The 22,687-nt window shown below is 41.4% G+C and overlaps 1 protein-coding gene across 14 annotated transcripts in view; it reads right to left on the bottom strand.

Annotated features, from left to right (window-relative positions):
* RBFOX1 (RNA binding fox-1 homolog 1) overlaps window positions 1-22,687 on the bottom strand; it is a 1,508,648-nt gene that overhangs the window by 173,006 nt on the left and 1,312,955 nt on the right. For all 14 annotated transcript variants that reach the window (XM_028527782.2, XM_028527789.2, XM_028527774.2 and 11 more), the window contains one exon: window positions 7,983-8,225. In XM_028527782.2, coding sequence (XP_028383583.1) covers window positions 7,983-8,225 — 243 coding nt within the window. The remainder of the gene's footprint in view (window positions 1-7,982; window positions 8,226-22,687) is intronic.

The following is a 22,687-nucleotide window of genomic DNA, read 5'->3' on the forward strand; positions in this document are numbered from 1 at the left end:
TGTTTATCCAGTGCCACTTTTTCCAATCTGTCATGAAGACCTTCAATTCTACCCAAATTCAAGGCTGTAGCCCCAGTCCCAGACCCTTAGACATGGATCTCTGATACTCATAGAGATACCTGCTCCTTTCAGAATTATCCTAAGTTTGGATCAGTCATGCCTTTTGACCCACCAGAATGGGGTACTCTGGTGAACAAGGGCTTTAAAACAATAAAATTACCCTGGTATTGGGTAACAAAGACCTTTAATTTACTTTGAAAGACATGAGCCATTTGTTCTAAAGCATATATAGAGGCAGAAGCATAATACTCAGCCTCATGAGGGAATAAGAGGTAGTACCTGTGTCCTTAAAGGAAATGTAAACCTTAGGAAAATTGAACTGGTGTTGACAAAACAGCTCAGCCACACTGTCATCTGAAAAGACAATTTTGAAGCCACCGAAACATGTTATTAGAATTTGCTCAAGGCACAGGTCTCAAATAAGAGCACACTCTAAGCCTGTGATATTGCACATGCTTGGGTCTGCTGGGGTCCTCCCAGGGCAAAATGAGTACTTCACTGGCAAAGTATTTCTTCTCTCAACAGCAATCTATCCACAGAAAAGCTGGCATGTGTGCCCAGGCATGCCTGGGGGATGCCCTCCAGGTTTTGAGCCCTTAAGAGTTTGGTCTTGAGTCTGACATGCACAGTTTTGAGCTCCAGCCCCTACCTGTTAGCTACAGTGACTTTTAGGAGGTTACTTGCCTCGGGTTCCTCAATTATAACACGGGGATGATAATTCTTCATGCATATGTATTTTTTGGTGATGAAGAGTCAAGATTACTTGAGATTTTGTGTGCAAAGTGCTTAGAACATAGTTTGATGCTACTGAAGAAAAAAAATATTATTTTTGAGATTATTATTCTCTGATTCCTGTTTTTATACAGCTCCTTGTCCTGTTTTTAGACGGGGCATCCCTGAATGATTTTTCCAAGCTTTTAGTGTAAGCACATGAGGCTACAGTCCTCAGCCAGGAAGAGGCACTCTCTGGTATCTTATCTTTATTTGGGATGGTTGTTGAAGGGAGGTAGAAGGTGGTTTGGAGAAGAACAGACACACAACAGAGGAAGGGGACAGTAGGAATAGTATCAAAGAGGTCAAACGGCCAGTCCGAGATCCTTCTGCTTTTCAATGGTGGAGAAAAGAAATGTAAATGCTAAGATTTCCTTCTTTTTTACGGTGGAGTAATATTCTAGGGTATTATGCTAAGTGAAATAAGTTAGGCAGAGAAAGACAAACACCATATGATTTCACTTATATGTGAAATCTAGGTCATCAAGGAACATGTATAAAGGACTCATAGACAGAGTTAAAGGGGAGAGGATTGAAGGTGGGAGGTTGAGGTTGGGTGGGGTGGGGAAAGTGGTGGTGGGAAAATGGAGACAACTTTACTTGGACAACAATAAAAAAAATATAATGAACTAAACAAATAAAATTGAAACAGACTCATGGACACAGAGAACAAACTGATGGTTGCCAGAGAGGAGGGGCATTGGAAGACTAGGTAGAAAAAGTGAAGGGATTAAAAAGTATAAATTGGTAGTTACAAAATAGGGGAAATATAGTCAATAATATTACATGTGATAACTATGTATAATGCCAGGTGAATAATGGAAAAATCTGGGGAAATATGTCTAACCATTATGCTGAACACCTAAAACTAATATAAAATAATAGTGAATGTAAACTAATTGAAAATAAATAAGTAAAATAAAATAAAGTGTGGAGCAGAGGGTCAAATCCAGAGCCCAGGTCCTTAACCGATCTGCTTCTCTGAACTGGAGAGCTGGGCTGAAGAAACTGGCCAATGGAAGAATTCTAGATTACTTGCCCTGGTCTCAGGCACTGGTCATTTGAGCTGTTGGCCCAGGGATCTTCTAGGGAATACCATGGAGATTGAAGAAAGAGTGTAGACTTTGACATCAGACAGATCTGGACAAGGATCTAGACTCTGCCACTCCCAAACTCACCACATCATTAGCTTCTTTGTCCCTCCAATTTCCCAGTATAAGATGGGGAGCAGTAATATCATTTCAAAGGTTTGGTGTGAGGACAAAATGGGATGAAAGACAAAAGAGTGTCTAGTATCGTCTGTAGAGCATAATAGGCCTCAGTAAGTAGAAGTACACCTTCCCTTTCCTTCTCATGACACCAGACCGCTCTGAAATTACACTAGGGGTAGCCATGCCCAAGCACATGCAGACTGAATGGCCAGGAGCCCAGAGCTAGATGGTGTGCTATATTGGGTAAGGGTGTGGGCAGCACTTTTCCAGAAACTGTCTATGGCTGCAGGTGGGCTTTCTGCGGGGTATGTGAACTGTATCTACATTTTAAAAATCCATATATCTTTTAACTATTCACACAGAGACACCCAGAAGTGGACAGCAATATTTGAACCCAGCTGTTCACTTCAGTTGATTGGGAATAACAACATTGCCAGATAAACCCCAGAAACAAACTGAAGTCCACGGAAAACATGAAAAAGAATGAGTTGGATACAAGAATGAAGTACAGAGTGATCTCCCAGATATTAAAAAGTGCCAAACTGGATGCTTAGTAGATGTCAGTTCTGTTATTTTTGAGACTGTAACTAGTGAGAAATTAAGGATATCAAGACCGATTTAGAGACAGAGCAAGTTAGAATACAGAGAGAGACAGAGACAGAGATAGAGACACAGAGACAAGCAGGGTGGGGTAGAGGATAGAGACAGGGATAGGGTCAGGGATAAAGACGGAAATGGAGGCAGGGTAGGGCTATGGATACAAGGTAGAAATAGGGATAGACAAGCAGGCTGCTATAGACTGAATTACTGTGTCCCACCAGTATGCATCTATGAAAATCCTAGCCTGCAGGGTGACAGTATTAGAAGGAGGGGCCTCGAGGAGGTGATCAGATTGTGAGGGTGGAGCCCTTACAAAAAAGTCCTCAGAGAGTTTCCTAGCTCCTTCCTCCTTGTGGAGACACAGTGAGAAGATGCTGTTTATGAACCAGGAAGTGGGTCCTAATCAGACCCTGAATATGTTGGTGCCAAGATCTTGGAGTTCCCAGCCCCCAAACCAGATATAAATGTTTTTTTTTCAGCCATTTAGTTTATAATACTTTTGTTATAGCAGCCTGAACTAACACACAGGCATATGCTTGCATTTGCATAAAACACTTCTAAAGGAAAATATAAGGGATTGGTAACTGTACTTTCCATCAGGGAGACTAAGAACTGGGGTTGTGGGTGTTAGGATATTTTAGTTTTCATTGTAAAGCCTTTTCTAATGTGTAGCTTTTTAACTACAAAACTAAATTACTATAGTAGTAGTAGTAGCAGCAGCAGTAGTAGTAAAAATAATAATAATAGCTAATTAACAAAAAGGAATGGATTGAGAAGTTTTCCCCATACCTTGGCTACATAATTGACTTGCAAAAGAGAGCCAATATGTAAATGGTGAAGAACAGGGAGTCATCACCAACCAATGTCTTATCTTCTTAAAGGCATTAATGAAATCTGGAGACATAGTGCTTCAGTGAAAGCAGCTGAGGATTAAGAAGCTGGTTCCTTAAACAGCTCTTCTCTCTGTCAATAGAGCCCAAAGCTTGGGGAACAAGCTCTGAGACCTACATTATTTCTCCTATCAGATCTCAGAGCAGGTGGGAGACTTTTAAACAGACGGTAGAGGTGTTAAAAATAGAAGGTAAGTTGCTATTGGAGATATGTGGAGAATTCACCACTTGCAAATCTCTAATTATAATATGTCAAAAGTAAAATACCTTGTCAGGAACAGTATCTGATATAATACAGTATTGGCTCTGTCAGTACAGTGATCCATGATGTGTTTGGAAGCCTATATTAAATAGACATTCAGCGGCAAAATGTCCTGCAGGGACTCATCTCAGCCCTTGGAGAACTGAAAGGATGACCTGCCAAGTCTTTGCTGTCTGTACTTTCCTCAGCTCTGGTTGGGAGTTCTGGGTGCATCCTGCTTCCCTTTTACAGATTCTGTACTTTATGTTAAATCATGTGCATATATTAGAAGTTCTTGGAGCCTAGCAGATGGATGGATCTTTTCTCTTACCCTAAACTACTCAGTTTCTCAAAGAAGTGATGGCCTACACAGTGCCCTCAGATTGGCATTAAGCACTGTGCCTATATGTTGAAGAACAGTTCGAGTTATTCCAGATACAACTAAACTACAGGGAAGAACTTAGGTGTGCTAATACAGGGGCATATCTTTCAAGGGTGGGAGAACCTTGGGTCTGACCCACTCTGAGGTTAAATTCCTTCCTTGGGAAATGCAGAGCCTGAAGGGAGAGAAGGTGCCCTTAGAAACTGTGTGAGGATGCAGAGACAATTCAAAGCTTCTCATCAGCCATGTTCTGCACAGTCAGGTCAGGAAAACACAACTCAGAAGTAGGTCACGTATAGCAGAAGCATCTTCCTTTTTGGTCAAAGGGGAGAAAAACATATGCACATAATTCTTTGTAGCAGAAGACAAGATGGCCACTTTTTCCATCTTTCAGGCTCAGCTACAAAACCACCTCCTTCAGCTTATAATGGCTCCTTTTCTTATAAAACTTCCTGTAGGAGTATGAACCACCAAACATTGCTAAAGAAGATAAAGTAACCTGCTAATCAGCCCCACCACAAATTCACACACTCCAACTCAGAGAGGTACTCGTGGCCATTCAAATACCGTCGGCATTGCCTGAGCCAGATTCCTGGGTTGTTTGCCCAGTTTCAGAAATCATTCTATTGTTCCCATGCTCTAGAACTTGTCACATTACAATAATTAATGGAACACATGTCCTATTATCTCTAGTGGCCCAGGAGCATTCGGAGAGAAGAGAGCTGTCTGCTTACCAGCCCATCTCACTGCAGTGCCAGGGGTACTGTGGACAGCAACGTGCTACTTAAATTTAATTGCATTGATCTCTAAAGAGTTCTGTTTGTGAGAGAAGGATGTTGAGTATGTCAACTCCCCAAATGGATTAAAATTTCCTTTAAGGTAGGCTTCATTAACCCTTTCTTTTAAACTCTCATTTTGTAACTCTTCTGGCTTAAACTCTTTTCAATATCTTTCCACGACTCCTGACGTGGAATGCCATTCCTTACTGAACGCAGCAGGCCTGTGGGATGTGAACCCTGCTGATTGCTTCCATTTCATCCTTTGCCATTGTACCCCCAAACTCTCTCCATATGCCCTAGATATACTGGCCTCTTTTTAGCTCCTTCAATGAGTCAAGGTCATGACTACTGACCTTGTTATTCTTTCTGCCTGAAAATCTTTGTCTTCTCACCTTAAATATCATCTCCTTGAAGGAAGGTGCCTAGACTACTCATTTGCAGGCAGCACCTCTGCTCTTTTTTTATTCTCCCAAAGCATCTGTCTTTTTCTTAAGAGCATGGATTGCAATTTGTGTTTATGTAGTTGTTTGATCACCACACCTTCACTCTGCCTTTCACACCAAATTACAGAACAGAAAGGACAATTTCTGTTTGATTCAACCACATTACCTAGTATGAGTCCTGGCTCTGGTAGAAGTCTAATAAATATTTGTGAATGAATGAGTGAATGTGTGACTGAAAGAAATGGGTAAATATTCCAAAGCATGAGTATAGTTGATACATGTTGAAGCTTAACAAAGAATGTCCTTTTTCAGTCCTAAAATAGCCTCTTGGAACCCTACCACCTTGATTATCACAAAATAACCAACAAGCAAATAAACAACAACTCCATCGCTACCATGTGGTAGTCAACACAGTACAAACACCTGCAAAATCAGCAAGCACATTTAAATAAACTCACCCCTAGGTTACAGCAGCAGCTAGACACAAAAGGACAATAGCAGCACTATTTACAAGAGCCAAAGGTGGAAACAACCCAAGTGCACTGAATGAATGGATAAATGAATGGTTTATCCATACAATGGAATAGTATTCAGTCATAAAAAGGAATGCAGTGCTGATATATTTTATGATATGAATGAAGTTTAAAAATATTCTATTATTGGAAAGATGATGGACACAAAAGGTCATATATATCTATAGATATATAAAATTTCCTTTTTATGAAAAATCCTGAATAACAAATCCATATAGACCAATAGCAGGTTAGTGGTTGCCAGGGACCAGGGGAAGGTGCAATGGAGAGTGTCTGCTTAATGGGCATGGGGTTTCCTTTGGGTGCTGAAAATATTCTTGAATTGGATTATGATGATCATTGCACTACACTGTGAATGTACTTAATACCACTGAATTGTATACATTAAAGTGGTAACTTTTATGTTTTGTACAACAATAAAATGGGGTGAACAATAGAAAAATTTCTAATATATTATTTTTTAAATTCTCTAAATGTAACCTCCAGGTTAAGTACCAGGTAGCAAAGTTAGTCATCTTCTGCTTTTAGTTGCAAGAAAGATATTATGCTTTAAAACAATAAACTTCTTAGCTCTGCCTGGGTAGCTCAGTTTGTTAGAGGACCACCTGATTTGTCAGTGTTGCCAGTTCAGTCCCTGGTCAGGTTATGTATAAGAATCAACCAATGAATGCATAATATGTGGAACCAAAAAACTGGTGTTTCTCTCCTTCCCTCTCTCTCTCATTCTTTTTTTCTCCCTTCCTCCCTTCCTCTCTCTCTAAAATCAATCAATCAATAATTTAAAAAATAAACTTCTTTAAAAATATTGGATTTTCAGAGGCCTGGAGGCAGGAGAAAAAGGCACAATTGCCTTGCATTTAGAAAACATTCTAGACTAGAGGCTTGGTGAACCCAAACTTCTAAAGAATTCTGCATAATAAGGTTTCACAAATGTGCATATACATCTTCTGATATACATGGTTATCTTAGGTTGTGCACAAAATTTCTTTCTTTTCTTTTTGTTTTTTACTTTGAAGAAGTCCAATTTATTGGTTGTTTTTCTTTTAGGGAACATACTTTTGATGTCCTATTTAAGAAATGTTTGTATAATTCAAGGTCATGAGAGTTTTCTTGAATTTTTTAAAATTTTATTTATTTATTTTTAGAGAAATGGGAAGGGAGGGAAGCAGAGAGGGAGAGAAACATCAATGTGTAAGAGATACATTTGCACCAGTAGCCTCTCACACACCCCCAAGAGGGCACCTGACTGGCAACCCAGGCATGTGCCCTGACTGGGAATTGAACCAGCAACCCTTTGGTTCACATGTTAGCACTTTTGTTTAGGATTATCTTTGATTAATAACCAATAACATTACTTTTCATTGATGATAATGTTAAAATGTTTCCTCTTATTGTTGTGGTCTTGTTTTTAATTGATTTAATCCATTCATCTGCAATAAAATGTATTCTTTTGGTATGTACAGGCATATCACCACCACCATCAGAGCACAGAACACTTGCACTGCCCTGCAACCTCTCCCATGCTGCTCCTTTGCAGTCCAGGCCTCTACACACCAGGGCTCAGCAACAAAATGGAAGCAATAGGGACACATACAGAAACAAGGATGGATCTCTAACGCATTAGGCTATGGTAAGGAGGGCTGGTGCAGAAATGCAGGGTGGCTGCAAATGGACACAAGACTTGTGTCTGGGGTGATGGATATATTCCAAAATTGGATGGTGGTGATGGTTGCACAACTCTATAAATATACCAAAAAAATCTGAATTGTATAGCTAAAATTGGTGAGTTTTATGGCATGTAAATTATATTTCCACAAAGCCATTTATAAAATGATTACATAGTGTATGATTACACGCGCGCGCACACACACGCACACACACACACACACACACACAAAGTGTCCATTTAAATAAGGAATAGGTGAGGATCCCTATAGATGAGGTGAACTTTACAGAGCTGGGATAGCAAGGACAGGGCAGCTAGATAGGGGTGCGCCCCACTGTCACTCCTGGAATCCTGGGGGCCCCACCTGACCCCTCCCGCCTCCACCCCAAGACTGGAGCCCACTTACTGTGGCGGTGCCGGAGACGGTCTGCGCGCTGGTGTCCGCTGCGCTCTGCTCCGAGTGCGACTGGGCGGGAGGGTACAGGTTTAACGTGTGCTCAGGGACAGTGCTCTGGCCGGTGTACTCTGGCGCCGGGTGGGGGTGAGGGGCTGTGTATTCCGCGGGGATGCCGTTCTGAGGGGGAGCGAACTGAGCCGAAGCATAAGGCTGAGCCATTGTGTCAGGGGCAGCTGCTGCTTCCTGATTACCCTGAAAAATCACAAAGGTGGAGAGAAGGTGAGAACTGTGAGTGGCTGCCCAGCAGAACCTCTCCCCGGGGCCCACCTTGTGGGTGTGTGCACTTGCTGAGGACCTGAGATGGATGGATCCCAGTTAATCGTCACTAGATGCTCTAAGGAAGTAGTAACCATCATTTGTATAACCCCATTGTACAGATGCGGAAATCAAGGCTGGGAAAGGGGAAGTCTCTTTCCTCAAGTCCCAGCCCAACAACCAAAAACTGTGAGGGTCTGTGTTCCACTGGGTTGGATTTTTCTGGCAGATCTTCCTTACTTCATTCGCATTTGGGGACATGTGAGCATGTAGTTGTCTCCCGTGACAGCAGAGCCGTGCTTTGATACTTAAAATGCCAGGAGAGATTAAATTGAACATGCTTGTTCTTGAGTAGAGAGACAATTTATCTAAGCATTTGAATTTAATGAAAATTTTATGTGTCTTGGCTCACATAATGGGAAGGGGGTCTTTTTAATGACCAGAATGTGTGTGTGTGTGTGTGTGTGTGTGTGTGAGATTGAGGGGGGTAGAGAGGAGAGAGAGAGAGAAGAGAAGACAGAGGATGTTCCTAGAGCCAATATGAAGCAGCCGATGAAAATTCAGGGCTTAATTTGGACAAAGATGGCACTCTGTGATATCCTCAATTTAAGTATCTTTGTGAAATGCTGGACTTAACTCAGTCTCATTTGTCAATGCTTCCCCCCACCTCCTGCCTTATTTTTTATAAGCACAGAGTATTATATAACAATTCACCCTTCAGATCTAGGCAAAACATGCGGTGTGATAATTACAGCCAAGTCAAAAGATTTTTTTAAAAAAATCCCTGACTTCAAATGCTTCCATTTCAGGAAACATCTATCTCTCTCCACCTCCACCCCCACTGCCACCCCCATAACTTACTACCCTATACACACACACAGTAACAGCAGCAGCAGAAACCGCAATCCAGAGGTCTGAATTTTCCATGGTCTCAAGAGATGGGATCGTACGGTCACAAAGAGACAGGAAAGAAAAGAACCTTAGCAATTAAGCACACCAAAGGGCTGCCTTTCCCACAGTCTGTGGTCAATCCGTGTGACTTCAGCCCCCATGTAATGGTCAGAAATGTCAGAATTGCTCACATCTCCTCCATCCTTGTCACCAACATTCGAGAACCTCTTCGGTTAAAGCAACTTGGGTGTAGCCGAAACATTATGACATAGAGGGTAAAAAGAAGTTTATTCTCAGAGCAGCACACAGAGCTGGTTCATTTGTTTAGAGGGGACCTTAATTAGAATGTTAAATATGACACATTGACGAGAACTAAGCTTAGGCTAAGTTTAAAACATTTTGCAAGTGAAAACATTCTCATCAGGCCCTGTCCTCCCCCATAGTAATTTCTCCAAATGTCTGTGCCATGGAAGCAGAAATGCACAGCCCTTTCTTTCTTTCTAACATGTTTTCACAGCATTTCGGGCTGAGCAGAGCCTGTCTGTGCTGTGGTTGGATCACTGAATGTGAAAATTTAACCCTGTCCATCCCTAGCAAACCCAAAAACAGTTATTGTCGTTGCCACTCAGTTTTCACTTTTCTTCAAAAAAAGTACTTGGTTTTCTTTTGGGGGGACATTTCCACTCTCAGTCTAGTGCAGATGTGGCTAAGCCCCACCTCCTATGACCCACAGCTACAGTCACATCATCTAACCTGACTAATCAAAGGGTTCTACTCTCACAGTCATGGGGATTGTGGGTTCATGCACATCTGTCTAAACCAGTTAGTGAGTTAAGCCCTAGTAACTCCAATGAGGCTTAACACTGAGGTTTTGCTGGAGTGCGGGAAGGAAGTTCTCTGTCAAAGGTCATCGGCGGCTGTAAAAATGATGTCAGCCTGGAGTTGCCAGGGACTGCCCCTTGAAGAGGGCCTGCTTAAAGCCAAAGCCAACTCAGAGGCAAATGGAGCCCAGAAACTGAGAAGGAGATCAACTGAGTCCCAGTGACATCATCTGAAGTCTTGGGGCCAGCTTTACCTGCAGTTAGTAATGCCATTATTTGTTTTAGTCACGTGAATCAGCAATGTTTTATTTTGTTTAAGCTAATTTTTCTGTTGTTTACAACCAAAAGGGTCTTGATTAATAAAAAAAAAATCCTCTGCTGTTTCTGAGATGACTAACACCCTTTTCTTCTCTAGGGCTGTGCATCTATATTCTTGTATACAAAAATTCCATATGGATGCTACTTCTGAGAAGTCCCACAAACTTTAGGACCTTGAGGACACTCTGAAGAGAAATTCATTGTGACAGATTTTACTTCTGCCCAAAAGTCTCTTTCATCCTGCCTCCCCTTCCACCAGGTTCATCTCTGAATTGAAAGAAAGACCTATGAGAACTCCAGGTGTGGTTTCATAGGGGAGCACAACATGGTCGCAGGAGCTATGGTAGACAGAGATAGTCCCTAAAGACAAAGATTTCTCCCCTCTACCTTCAGCAACAAACACTTTCAAAGGAACACTGATCACATGGCCTTTCCTCACTGCAGAGAAATCTTAGGAAGAGTGGTCTAGTCCCACAAGCTCCAGAAAAACTGCAAGGGCTCTCTGCTAGGATCTGAGCTCTCTTGGTTTGGGAGAAAGAAGGGCCTGCCCTCAGGAAGACTATGGTCACTCCATCCTCCTGACACCACCAAGTCTTCCCATTCCTTGCCCCCTCTGCTTGGAAAGTCCTCCTCTACTCCCTTGCTTGGCTAGTCTCTACTTGTCTTTCATGTCCCAGATCAAGAGCTCCCTCTTCTAGCAAGCCTTCATCGACACTTAAACCAAACCAGCAGCCTGCTTTCTATACCTCACTGTAGCCTGTGGCCACATCACTCATAATTCTAAGTATTTCCATTGCCTGCTTATTTGTGTGTGAGCATCCAGAAGGCAGAAGATGGTCACATTCTCCACTCCATCTCCAGTCTATAGAAACATGCTAGCTGCAAGGCAGGCATTTACAAAAGTTTGCTAAGTGAATGCATGCTTGACTAATGAGCTATGGGCTCTATAAAGCTTAACTAGGCAACAGGAAATAGTTGAGGATATAGAAGGTAAGGAGTGAGCAAATGACCCATGGGAGATATCTGGCCCATTACTTATTTTTGTAAATAAAGTTTTATTGGGACACAGCCACATTCACTGGCTATGATAATAGAGGGGAATAGTTTGGACAGACATGCTATGGCCCCATAAGCCTAAACTCTTTAACTCTCTGGCCCTTTGCAAAAAAATGTTTTATACTCTCTGTAGCAGAGTATCATTAAGTATGCTGACACCAATTACAGAGCCATGCTTATAGAAAAAGTGCAGAAAACAAAGCTGGCAATAAAGCAGGGAGAGAAAGGGATACATTCTCTCTGAACCATAGAGGGTGGCTCACCTAGACTTGAAGATCATCCATGTTGAGGATGGTGCAAAGGGGTGAATGGGGATCTTTTTCAGAATTCTCTCTCCATCACCAATTTAGTCTCTCTAAATTATAAACATACATGCACACATGCAGGCTTGAAACTCAGCACCAGTAGGCTCAGGACAGGGAAGATGCATGATGGCCTCAGGCTTCTGTGCTCCATGTGAAGGCATCCCCTTCACTTCACCAGTGTGGTCAGAAAACAGAGTGGTACCTCCCTTCAGGCCCAGTGGACACCAGGCACCGTGCTGGGTGCTTTGCATCAGTTCTTAAACAGAGGTCACTATTTCTCAGGCAACAGTAGTAATGACTGGAGAGATTTTTAGTTGTCACAGCTTGGGAGGAGGGTTGCTACTAATGTGTTGAGTGTAGAGACCAAGGATGTTGCTAATGCCCTACAATGCACAGGATAGCCCTACCATCAAGGATTATTCAGCCCTAAGTGTTAATTGTGCAGAGGTCTAGAATCCTTGCCTGGCATGCATTCCATCCACACCACTTTATTGTTAATTATACTGCAGCCTACAGCTGGTAAATGATTTTGCAAGGTCAAAGCCACAGAGGGCTCTTTGGGAAGCCAGGAATTGAACCAAAGCTCATGTTATCCTATGTCCAGGTGCCTCTCATTTGGCAGGATTATCACCTGGTAGGGAAATTCATTCCCATTCTTAAGTAAACAAACCTCTCTCTGTCACATATACACCATGGCCTCAAGACCTGTTTCTACCTGTGGGGAAGTCAGGTGCTGGGGTATTTAATTCAAATATGCCAGCATTCCATTAGCCAGATTATGGTGTTTACTCTGGTGAGTGTTAGAGCTCTAGCCTAGATAATTTCTGCCCAAGGCCTTGCTTTAGAACAGGGGTGTCAAACTCATTTTCACTGGGGGCCACATCAGCCTCGTGGTTTCCTTCAAAGGACTGGATATAATTTTAGGGCTGTACAAATATAACTACTCCTTAACAGTTAACACTTAAACAGTTGGCGCTGCCACCAGGTAGAAAACAAGGTGGTGCTGGGCCAGATAAAACAAGGTGGAGGGCCGAATTTGGCCCACGGGCCTTGTGTTTGCCACCTCTGCTTTACAAGCTCTGAGGCCATCCTAAGAAAAGCAAGGGCCAGCTGGGGGCAACACTGGAGCCACAGACAAAGCACCAACTTCTGCCAAACCTTGTGGCATTCTGGTAAACCCAGGCACCAAGCTCTAGGAACTGTATCTGTGGTCACCAAGGAACCTACGGGTACATTCAGGTCAACAAGGCCCTGGATTGCACTCCTGTTTCTGGAGTTCTCAAACAGATGTTGGTGGGACCCCCCACAGTTCCTTATTAACACCAACAGCAGTTCTCGAGAGACCCTAATTAATATTCCCAACATTTGCACTTTGGGCTAATTACAGCTAATATTTAATTAAGATCATTGTACTTCCCATGGAATTATTTTTCACCTTCAAATGGCTTCAGAGATGCCTTTGTTTCCTCCCTAGTGATGTTCCTGGATTCTTAGCTTAGCTGAAATGTATTTTCTGGAAAAACACATTCATATTAAGGCACCTTTTCCTCTCTAGGTCAAGGAATATCTTGGGCACATAAACAGGCTCCTGGTTGAAAGCTGAAGCCAACTCCATGGAGGTGACAGTGACGGGCAAAAAATTATTTGGAGCATTCTGGCTAGACATTCCCTCATTTGTAGAAGCTGCCTCCTTTCTTTTCCTCCAATGCCAGACCCCTACCGTTCCCTAAATAAGCGAAGTGATCACAGAGATTCATGTATTTACAGAGTCAAGGTGCTTGTGTGTGTTCTAAGTTGATGCAGAGGGTGATTCCAGTTTGGACATATACCTCCCTCCCTCCACCGCATCATCGACCAAGTGCTTCAAGAGGTTTTGCAACCCTAACATCTAATTTGCAGTGCCTGGACTTTCTTGGGTTGCTGCTGAATACACAAAAGGCAGGGGCAAGACCTGGTATTTTAAAACCCAATAATGCTGCTGAAGAACGAGATAGAAACTTGAAGTAAAGAACATCATTTAGGGTAAATGTAGAAGAAACTTTTTTGTCCTCATACGCCAAACCTCAATCTGAGCAACTCATCACCGGCCGGATGAATGGGACCCCCTCATTACCCAAGACACCCCAATGGGTAGCTTGCACTCCAGTCACTGAGAACAAACGGATATTAAAATGCAACCAAATCTGATTCACTAAAGCAACAAAAAAAATGCCATTTCAATTTAAATATTTTACTGAAGCATGAAATAGCCAGGATATTATTGCTATTTTAAGACAAACACCGTAATCTGTCTATTAGCATAATGTGTCGATTCTGTTGCATGCAGGCATTCAGAGAGCCCTTCAGATGCATGGAGAAAGTCTTTGGTCACTGAAACATCCTGCACCCTTAATTTTCTCTCCAAGATGGGCTCAGGAGACAGAGTCAGAAAATGAGAGGGTTTTTTCCTCCCAGATATCTCTCTTGTCCCATTCATTGATTGCCCTGAGTGGTTTAACACAGTCATTTTGGGAAACTAATAACAGAACAAAGGGTGGCAGCCTATCCGACTTGGCAAAATATTTTGGCTCAACATCTAATGCAAACCACATGGCAACTGAGAAATAGTCTTTATGTGGCAGAGCACGAAATGGGTTTATTTTGTTCAATAGAACTGCCTGACTTTCACTGAGGGGGGAAAGTGGTTGTTTTCATAGCTGCCAAGGTGGACTTTAACATAACCAAGGATTTTTCTTCGTGTGTGTTTGTGTGTGTGTGTGTGTGTGTCCCGGCTTTAATAGTCAAACTTCCTGAACATCTTCTCCCCTTTTGCTTCTGGAATTTATTTGTTCTCAGTCTACATCTTGCCCTGAAAACTGTCTTCTGGCCTAAACACAGCCCTTCTAATGAAGACACGCACAGGAACTGTCTGGCCCCCCAAAAGCAGCCGATTGCATCTGCACCACTCTGCACACAGCCAAAGAAAAAGCAGCCACTCCAGCCACGGGATGCCCTCCCGCCCTTCACTAACTCCGACTTGCTGGAGGAAACTATCCATTCTTGGTTGCCCGCAGTCTCCAGTCTTGCTGACAGTTTGTTTTACTTTAGTTTAGTGGCTGGTCTGTTTTACTTCTCTGGCAAGAAATTGAGCCTATTCAGAGAAAACCTCCAGTGCCTGAATAAAAGGAGAAGTTGCATTGTGCCCCTGGGGCACTGAAACAAAGAAGAAAAATGCAAAGTTACGCCATTAACCTGCTAGTTCTAAGACCAGCTCAGTTCCACACATCAAGCAGAAAGCCGACACACATAGTCTTGGCTAAAACCCTTTCCTTTCCCCGGCGTGAATCAAGGAGCAGAATATATATACATTGCACAGAGCAACAGAGACTCAACGCAAGAAGAGACTGCAGCTTAATTCAAATCACAATTGCGAGTGAAAAATAAAATGGGAAAAAAAGTACCTGCCGCACCATCCTGCTTGCTTTCTCCTCCATAAACTTAGCAGCTGTTCTAGACCCACACCACAAAGCATCTGCTCAAAGCCAGCCTCGTTACAAGCCAGGGTGTATGCACTGTGCAACGTGTGGATGGCTGGGGTGTTGCAGGAGGGGGAGCTGAGGCCTCCTGGCTGACCTCCCCCTCAACATCTGACTGCTCCCCAAACCAACCCCAGATGGGACTCTTTCCGCCAGCACGGCCTGGCCCATCAATCACAGTGCTCCTCCTCTGGCTCCTGCTCCGTTTCAGAGTGCACACTGAACAGATGATTATATAGTGGAGGAAGACACACACACACACACATACACACACCAGACAGCACTAGACTCCATTAATAGCTGTTTAAAAAACATTAGAAATGCTAGCCTATGCATCGCCTGGAGCTGGAATTTTTCATTACTAAACTAAATATATGGTATGCAAAGTTATGAAATCCATGGGGAAGCTTGATACTATCCTATTTTGTTTTAGATTTTTCAGAGAGAAGATGTCAGGATAGCACAAGAAGACAGGAAGGATGAAGAAAGAGCTCCAAGTGACAGAGGGAAGGTTAGAGGTAAATTTACAAAAATACCCTGAATTTATAACCAAGCTGCAAGATTAATTGTCAAGTGGCCTTAACATACTATAACTGACGATTGATTAGAATATCTGGAAGCCCAGCTCCTCTGCAAACTGGCTATGTGACCTAGGCAAGTTGTTGCAATTACATGGTGCTCCGGTTTTTGCTTCTGCTTAATGGGAATAATGATGAGTGACTTTGTAGGGTAATCACGAGGATCAAAATAAAAATTAAATCACAGCAAAGCAAACCTACACAGAGACCTGGTTCATAGTATCACTACATAAACAGATTTCATCACCTTCAACAAAATGGTGGGCAAAATGCAAGACCATCTTGGTCCCTATGAAATATACAGTCAAGAGAGGCAGCAGGCTCTCAAGAAAGGAACACACAAGTGACCACAAAACCCCAGTGGAACTAAATGGATGAAGGAAATGCATAGGGTCTTGTTTTCTCCTTTTCTTGAACTTTTGTCTCTTCCTAGCTCATTGTTTTTCTTTTCTCCCAATGAGCAAAAATAAAAACTTGTACAAAAAAATCCCCAGTGATTTCAATGCCAAATGCTGCCTCTTTATTTAAAGCTACAAATACTTTGTTCTTCCTTTATTATTAAAAGTACAACAACCAGAGTGAAATGTCAAAACAATTTCAGGTCTTATTTGGTCGTGTCTTTCTTGCTCGTCAAGGGAGAGGTTTCGAGACTCCCGTTCACCCTTCCCATGGACAGCTGCTTATTGCCAAGATGCCCAACTATGAAAGGAGAGATCTTGCTACCCTGGAGGGGACGGATAGGATTTCTGAAGTGATTAAACTTGTAATTAAATTGTGTAACAGAGGAGGAGGTGAGGGCAGAGGAAGCTGCTTGGAAGAATTCAGCTTTTTTCTTGCTCGTTTTTTGGTGGTACTAGTTCAAGTGATTTGTGGAAGTTGTTTTTTGTTTTTTGGGGTTTTTTTTGTCTTTTAATTCCAGTTACCTGGGGTTGGAAAGAAAATCTGGATAAAGGATATTTGTGCCATCCGTACATTTTCATTTCCAACCACACTCACGCAGGATTAAATGAGCATGCTTTCAGGTTCCTTAAAGGGATGTGCCAGCTCATTCTCAGAGCCCCTCAGACCACAGTCCCTTACTTGCATGACCCCAGCCCAATTCAGAGGCTGGGAGGTCATTCTCATGAGCCATAAGCTTTTTTCCTGTTCTTACTGATAACTGCAAAGCCAAACTTCTGTCCTTCACCCAAAGTATAGGAGATTTGTTTTCTCCTAGGAAAGCAAGAAGGACAGACCAAGACAGAAAAGTTCCCTGGTGAAAGATGTTCTGAAGAGTAATAGAGAAAACACTGAAACAAATAAACAACCAATAAAAAACAAACTTAATAGAAAAAAATGTTTCAGGTTGAAACACTGGAGAAGCATGAGGACATTAGTCCTTAGCTAATGGACCCATCACATCACTTGGGTGTAGTCTCATACAATAATCAGGTAGATACCCAGATTCCACCCCAGTTCCTCGGGTGGGATTCAGGCTCTGTGGAAAGGTGCCCCAGGCCATTCTGATACACGATCCTGGGGGAAATTGTTCTGTGTTTTTCAAACTAGAGGTATGATCCCTTGGGAGGTAAAACCCATGTAGGGGGTAATCACTCCAGCACTTTTAAAATGAAATAAATGATACCACACTGAAAAAGAATGGAATAAAATAGTAAGAGAATTGTTTCATGAGACTCTTACATGGGTGAATTAAGTTGTGATGTAAAATCTTTTATGGATTGCAGTAAAAGAAATAAAATTAAAAATATGATGCTGGGTAATTTTCAGTGTTTGTTATTATCTTATCTTTTATTAGTGTTGTGACGGTGGAATCAAAGTCAAATGTGGAGCAATTGGCAAGTCATTCACCCTCAGTGTGTCCCAGTTTGCTCACTTATTAATATAAATAATGATACATATTATTCTTCCCAATGAGTCTCTTGTGATGTTTTTGGGAGAAAATCTACAGGAATGGGTATTGGTTACAAATTTCATACTCACAACAGGACATAAACCCTCAAAGGACTTTCTAGAATATAATCTAGAATATAATCTAGAAAGTCCTTTGAGGGTTTATGTCCTGTTGTGAGTATGAAATTTGTAACCCCCCTAGTTCAGCAAAGTGTTCCCTCTGGAGAACATATGGACGCATGGGGAAGGGTGTTGAATCCTCATCTACTGTGCGCCAGGTGCTGTGCTAGGTACTTTGTTCCTCACAACTACCCCTGTGAGCTAGATATTATGGTCCCTTTACTTTTCTTAATCCTCACCTGAGGACATGCTTATTGATTTTCTTTTTTACAGAGCAGGGAAGGGAGACAGAAAAGGAAAGAGAAGCATTAATGTGAGAGAAAAACATCAATTGATTGCCTCACATACATGTCCCGACAGAGGACCAACCCTATAACCTAGGTATATGCCCTGACTGGGTATTGAACCCACAACCTTTTGATTTATGGGACAATGCTCTCCCCAGCTGAGCCACCTAGCCAGGTCTATGGTCCCTTTTCAAATACAAAAACTGAAGCTCCAAACACGTGAAAACATTTTCCACTATGGGAGCTCGTAAATTAGTTAACTGGCAGAATCCGAATTTGAACCTAATTTAGTCTCACTGAAGAATTCCTGTCACCGAATCCATACTAAGATAAAGATGGAAATGATGATTATGATGACAATAATGATGATAAAGATGGAGATGATAATGCTGATGAAGATGATGGTGGTGATAGATGGATATGGAGATGATGATTATGATGGTTGTGGTGGTAATTATGAAGGTGAAGATGATGATGGTAACTGTGATAAGAAAACTTTTCTTGAGTACTAACTTTGTACCCATCATTTCTGTAGGCACTGAGGATACAAAGTTCAGCACAGCATGTTTGCCTATATTACCTCATTGAACAAGAGCCCAATATGGTACACACTGCCATTCCCTTTTCAAGGGAGGCAGAGTTATTTCCTCACACTCACATAACTGGTAAGTTCGAATTACCCCGATTCATCACACTCCTAAGCTCTGCATTCTTAAACAGCTGTGGATGGGATCATATCTGACCTCAATTAGGTAAAGATACAAACATTTGTTTCCTAACTGCACCAGCTTACAGAAAAGCATCTCTTGAACAAAGAACTCTGAAGTTGCTCTGAGTTCATAATTCACAAAAACAAACTACAAAGATAATAAGAATCCATGTCTCAGATTCACGTGAAAGCAATTTGTTTCATTTCACTTCCCCAGCCTTGACAGGGAAGTAGAGAGGGAGGCCAGAAGCCATCTTGCTGTGGCTGACAAACACCAGCCCCAGAAATACAAACCAGCCAAGTGGGTGGCAGGCTTGCAATGACGAGGTGTCATGTTTGCAAAATGTTCCATCCTGATTTTCCATTTGGAGTCACAGAAGGCACTGTAGAGGTTGTTTTTCGGAACTCTTTAAAAGTTAGTGACTATCAAATATTTATGGCACTTTGTGCAAGTCAGGAGCCTTGATATGGTTGCTTATGAGGTGATATTTCCAAAGGGAAATAAATGCGATTGTCTCTTAAAAAATTAGCAGTCTCTGAAGTGAGTGAAGTTCCCAAACAACACTGTCAGGCACTTAAGAAGATGGGTTTTCTCATCTTGCTCACCACTGTCCCGGGGCTCTGACTTATCCTTTAAAGTGATTGTTGAAGTTTAACATTATACACATTTTGATTTTGACATTATATGTGGTTTTACATTACACATATTTTGATTCTGTCTCCAAGTAGACTATAAACTCCATGAGGACAGAAACCTCATCTGTTTTTCTCATCACTGTTGCCACAAACATTTCAAAGAGTGGCATGTGTACACATACACACACACACACTTAGAATGTTTTGTTGAGTGAAAATAAATTTGCAAGGTAGCCTTTTTATCCCTTTTAGTATCAAGAAATGCCCTGACTCACGCAGCACCTCAGGGAGCTGGGAAACAAGGTCAAACCAGCTGAGAAATTTTCCCTATTGGAGTATCCCAATGTTGTATGGAAGGAGTTTTTGTTGGAAAGTCATGCAGCATAGGGCTCCATCTATCTGTATATGAAAGAGCTATCAATGTCTTGTTATTTACTATTATTAATAAAGAGCCAGAGCAGTTGTTACTAAGTTCTTTCTAAGCATCAGCCGGTGCTAGTCACTATATATGTGTGTGTGTGTATATATATACATACACATACATACACACACACCCATATACATATTTCCTATAGAGATGAAATTAGATCTGGTATTTATATATATATATATTATTTTTATAAAGTAATTTAAAAATTATTTTAATAAACTTATTTTTATCCCACCCATTTCCCAGAATAGGAAGTAAAATGTCTTAAAGCTAGTAAGTGGCAGATACAGACCTTGAACCCAGGTCTTTCTCCAAAGATGAGGTTATTTCAAGTAAGGTATGACTGATCTTTTTGTTGGTTAAGATGAGGGTGATATTTGTAAGGGTTATGGTAGAACAATTCAATCACAGAATATTTTCTGAGAAATCTCTGAAGTATCCTAGCCAAAGTTGGAGGTTATCAAAAAAAAAAGTATGAGGTCTTGCTCCTGCTATTCCAAAATCCAGAACCTAAGGGGGCTAATGATGTTGATGATGATGATTATGATATTATTGATAACAATAGTAATATAATTGAGAGGGCTGTCAACGTGTGCTTTCCACCACCCTAAATATTTTATAAATGCCAACTCCTTCAATGAACCCTACACTGCACAATAGGAACACAATCATTGCTTTCATTTTACAGAGGTGGGGGTTGAAAGGATAAGCAAACAATCTGAAATCACCCTAATTGTGTAAGATAAAACTTGTATTTGTACCTATCCAATTCTGACCCAAAAGCAAGAAGTTGAAAATAGTTTAGAGGAAGTTCCTGATACCTTTCATCCAGGTTACCCAAAGGGTAACATTTTGAATAACTACAGTTTTTTGTCAAAACCAGAAATGGACATTGTATGACCATTATTCCACATTGCTGTGAACGTGATATGGAGTCAGGGCAGTAAAAGTTCAGCTCTCAGTATAGTTGCATCACGGCCATTGGCATCTATCCCCGACTGACAGCTGGAACTGCCCACCACTGGGCCACATACAGTGGTTTGGAAAGAAGGGTAGATGAACTAGTAGACAATTGACCAAGCAAACAAATATTAGCAAAAACTATTGTTGTAATGGAAGGAACAGATACATACATTTTCAATTATATTTTAGTAAGGACTCCTCACTTCCTGGTAGGGAGGAAACCTTCAATCTTTAGCAGACTTTCACTTTCATAACCTATCTCCTTTCATAGCCAGCTATTTTCTAAAAAAGTGAAAAATGTTCTCACCACCACCACCACCACCACCAGGGTAACATCAGTGTCAAATTTATATTCAAGATGAATTTCAATGACTTGCACCATTGCTAATACTATTACATTTAGCCAGATCCACAAAAGGAAAAGGATGGATTTTATTCCCTTAAAAAGCTTGTTTACAGTTACCCTGCAGATATGATTTGGGATAATATCACTGTTACCTATTCCATCATAGCTATCCAGAGGATTCTCTGTCTGCTTCTAAAATAGGAAATTGATAGATTTAATATTAGGCAACTTTTTTTGTAAGAGAGGAGGTCTATACATACAGACAACACCAAGTAGCCTAGAGAGATGCCAGCTCCACTGTGGATGTTGCTGAGTAAAGCATCATATTAAACTTCACCAAGGGTCTGTCACTATATGTAACAAATTGGGAGCATTAAGTCACACTGCTACAAAGAGAATCCTATACTCTCTCCATGGAATGATACAGATAATGAAATGTTCTAGGAAAGGGAAAAGTAAACATTAAAGATACAAATCAGTGTGAGGAGTAGATACCATTGTCTTGTACGTGAATGGATTCAGAATCATTTCATTATGAAAACTAAAATTTCTACCCATCAGAGAGTTTATGTCCCAGTGCGATCCATCAACATTTCTTTTCTTTCTTCTTTTGTCTCTTCTCAAAGCTGGATGTTTAAACAAGCTAAAGCAACCCCACAGCCTTGAGGACACATGACAGAGTTCAGACACAGAAATGACCTACCACCCACTTAATGAATTTACAGTAGCAAACATCTGAGTGTATTTTCAATTATCCAAATTCCTCACATGATTATCATAGGCCTTTTTAAGACAGTAAACTCCTCAAGGGTAGGTACTTGAGCTATTCATCGTTAACCTTCTTTCTTTCACATAGTTTGTAATCAGGTGTTTGACATGATAAACATCTGTTGGCTTGCATTCACCTCACTTGTAGAAAGATGTTTAATCTGGTCACTGCAACAGGCAAAGATGATAAAATATGACCTTGTCTTTCATTTTGTGTTGCATAAGTTTTAGCCTCTAGTAGTGTGCCAACTAGGGGGAAAAGGCTATCATAAAATAAATTATATTTGGACTTGGAGGAAATGAAATTAAGAGAGACTGCCAGAAAGCAAGGGCAACGAACTATTCAAATAGGCAAGAACTTGGTATTCATGCAATTGCTTCAGTGGCTAAGTATTGGACATCTTCTAGATGGCAGGTATTATGTTAAGTTCAGGGGCTACAGTGGTGCTGAGACTAGATGTAGCCCAGGTACCTCTGAAGCTACAGCTGGCAGGAGTCACAGGGTAGACCAGGAATTTACAGTTCAATGGATATGAGTCATGAGAAGAGAAATGGAAGGATCTAAAGGGGCTCGTGTATTCTATACTCATTATCAAGGAGAACTTTCCAGAAGAACTGATTTCTAAACTGAGCAGGAAATAACCAAGTGGTATGAAACAGGTTGAAAACAATATATGAAAAAGCCAGTAGTAATGTTGCAGTAGGAGAGATATCTCAGGGTGGCAGAATCAATGAAAAAGAAGTAAAAAAAAAGTGATGAGATTAT

This window comes from Phyllostomus discolor, chromosome 3, assembly GCF_004126475.2.
Source record: "Phyllostomus discolor isolate MPI-MPIP mPhyDis1 chromosome 3, mPhyDis1.pri.v3, whole genome shotgun sequence".
Classification (NCBI taxonomy): Eukaryota; Metazoa; Chordata; class Mammalia; order Chiroptera; family Phyllostomidae; genus Phyllostomus; species Phyllostomus discolor.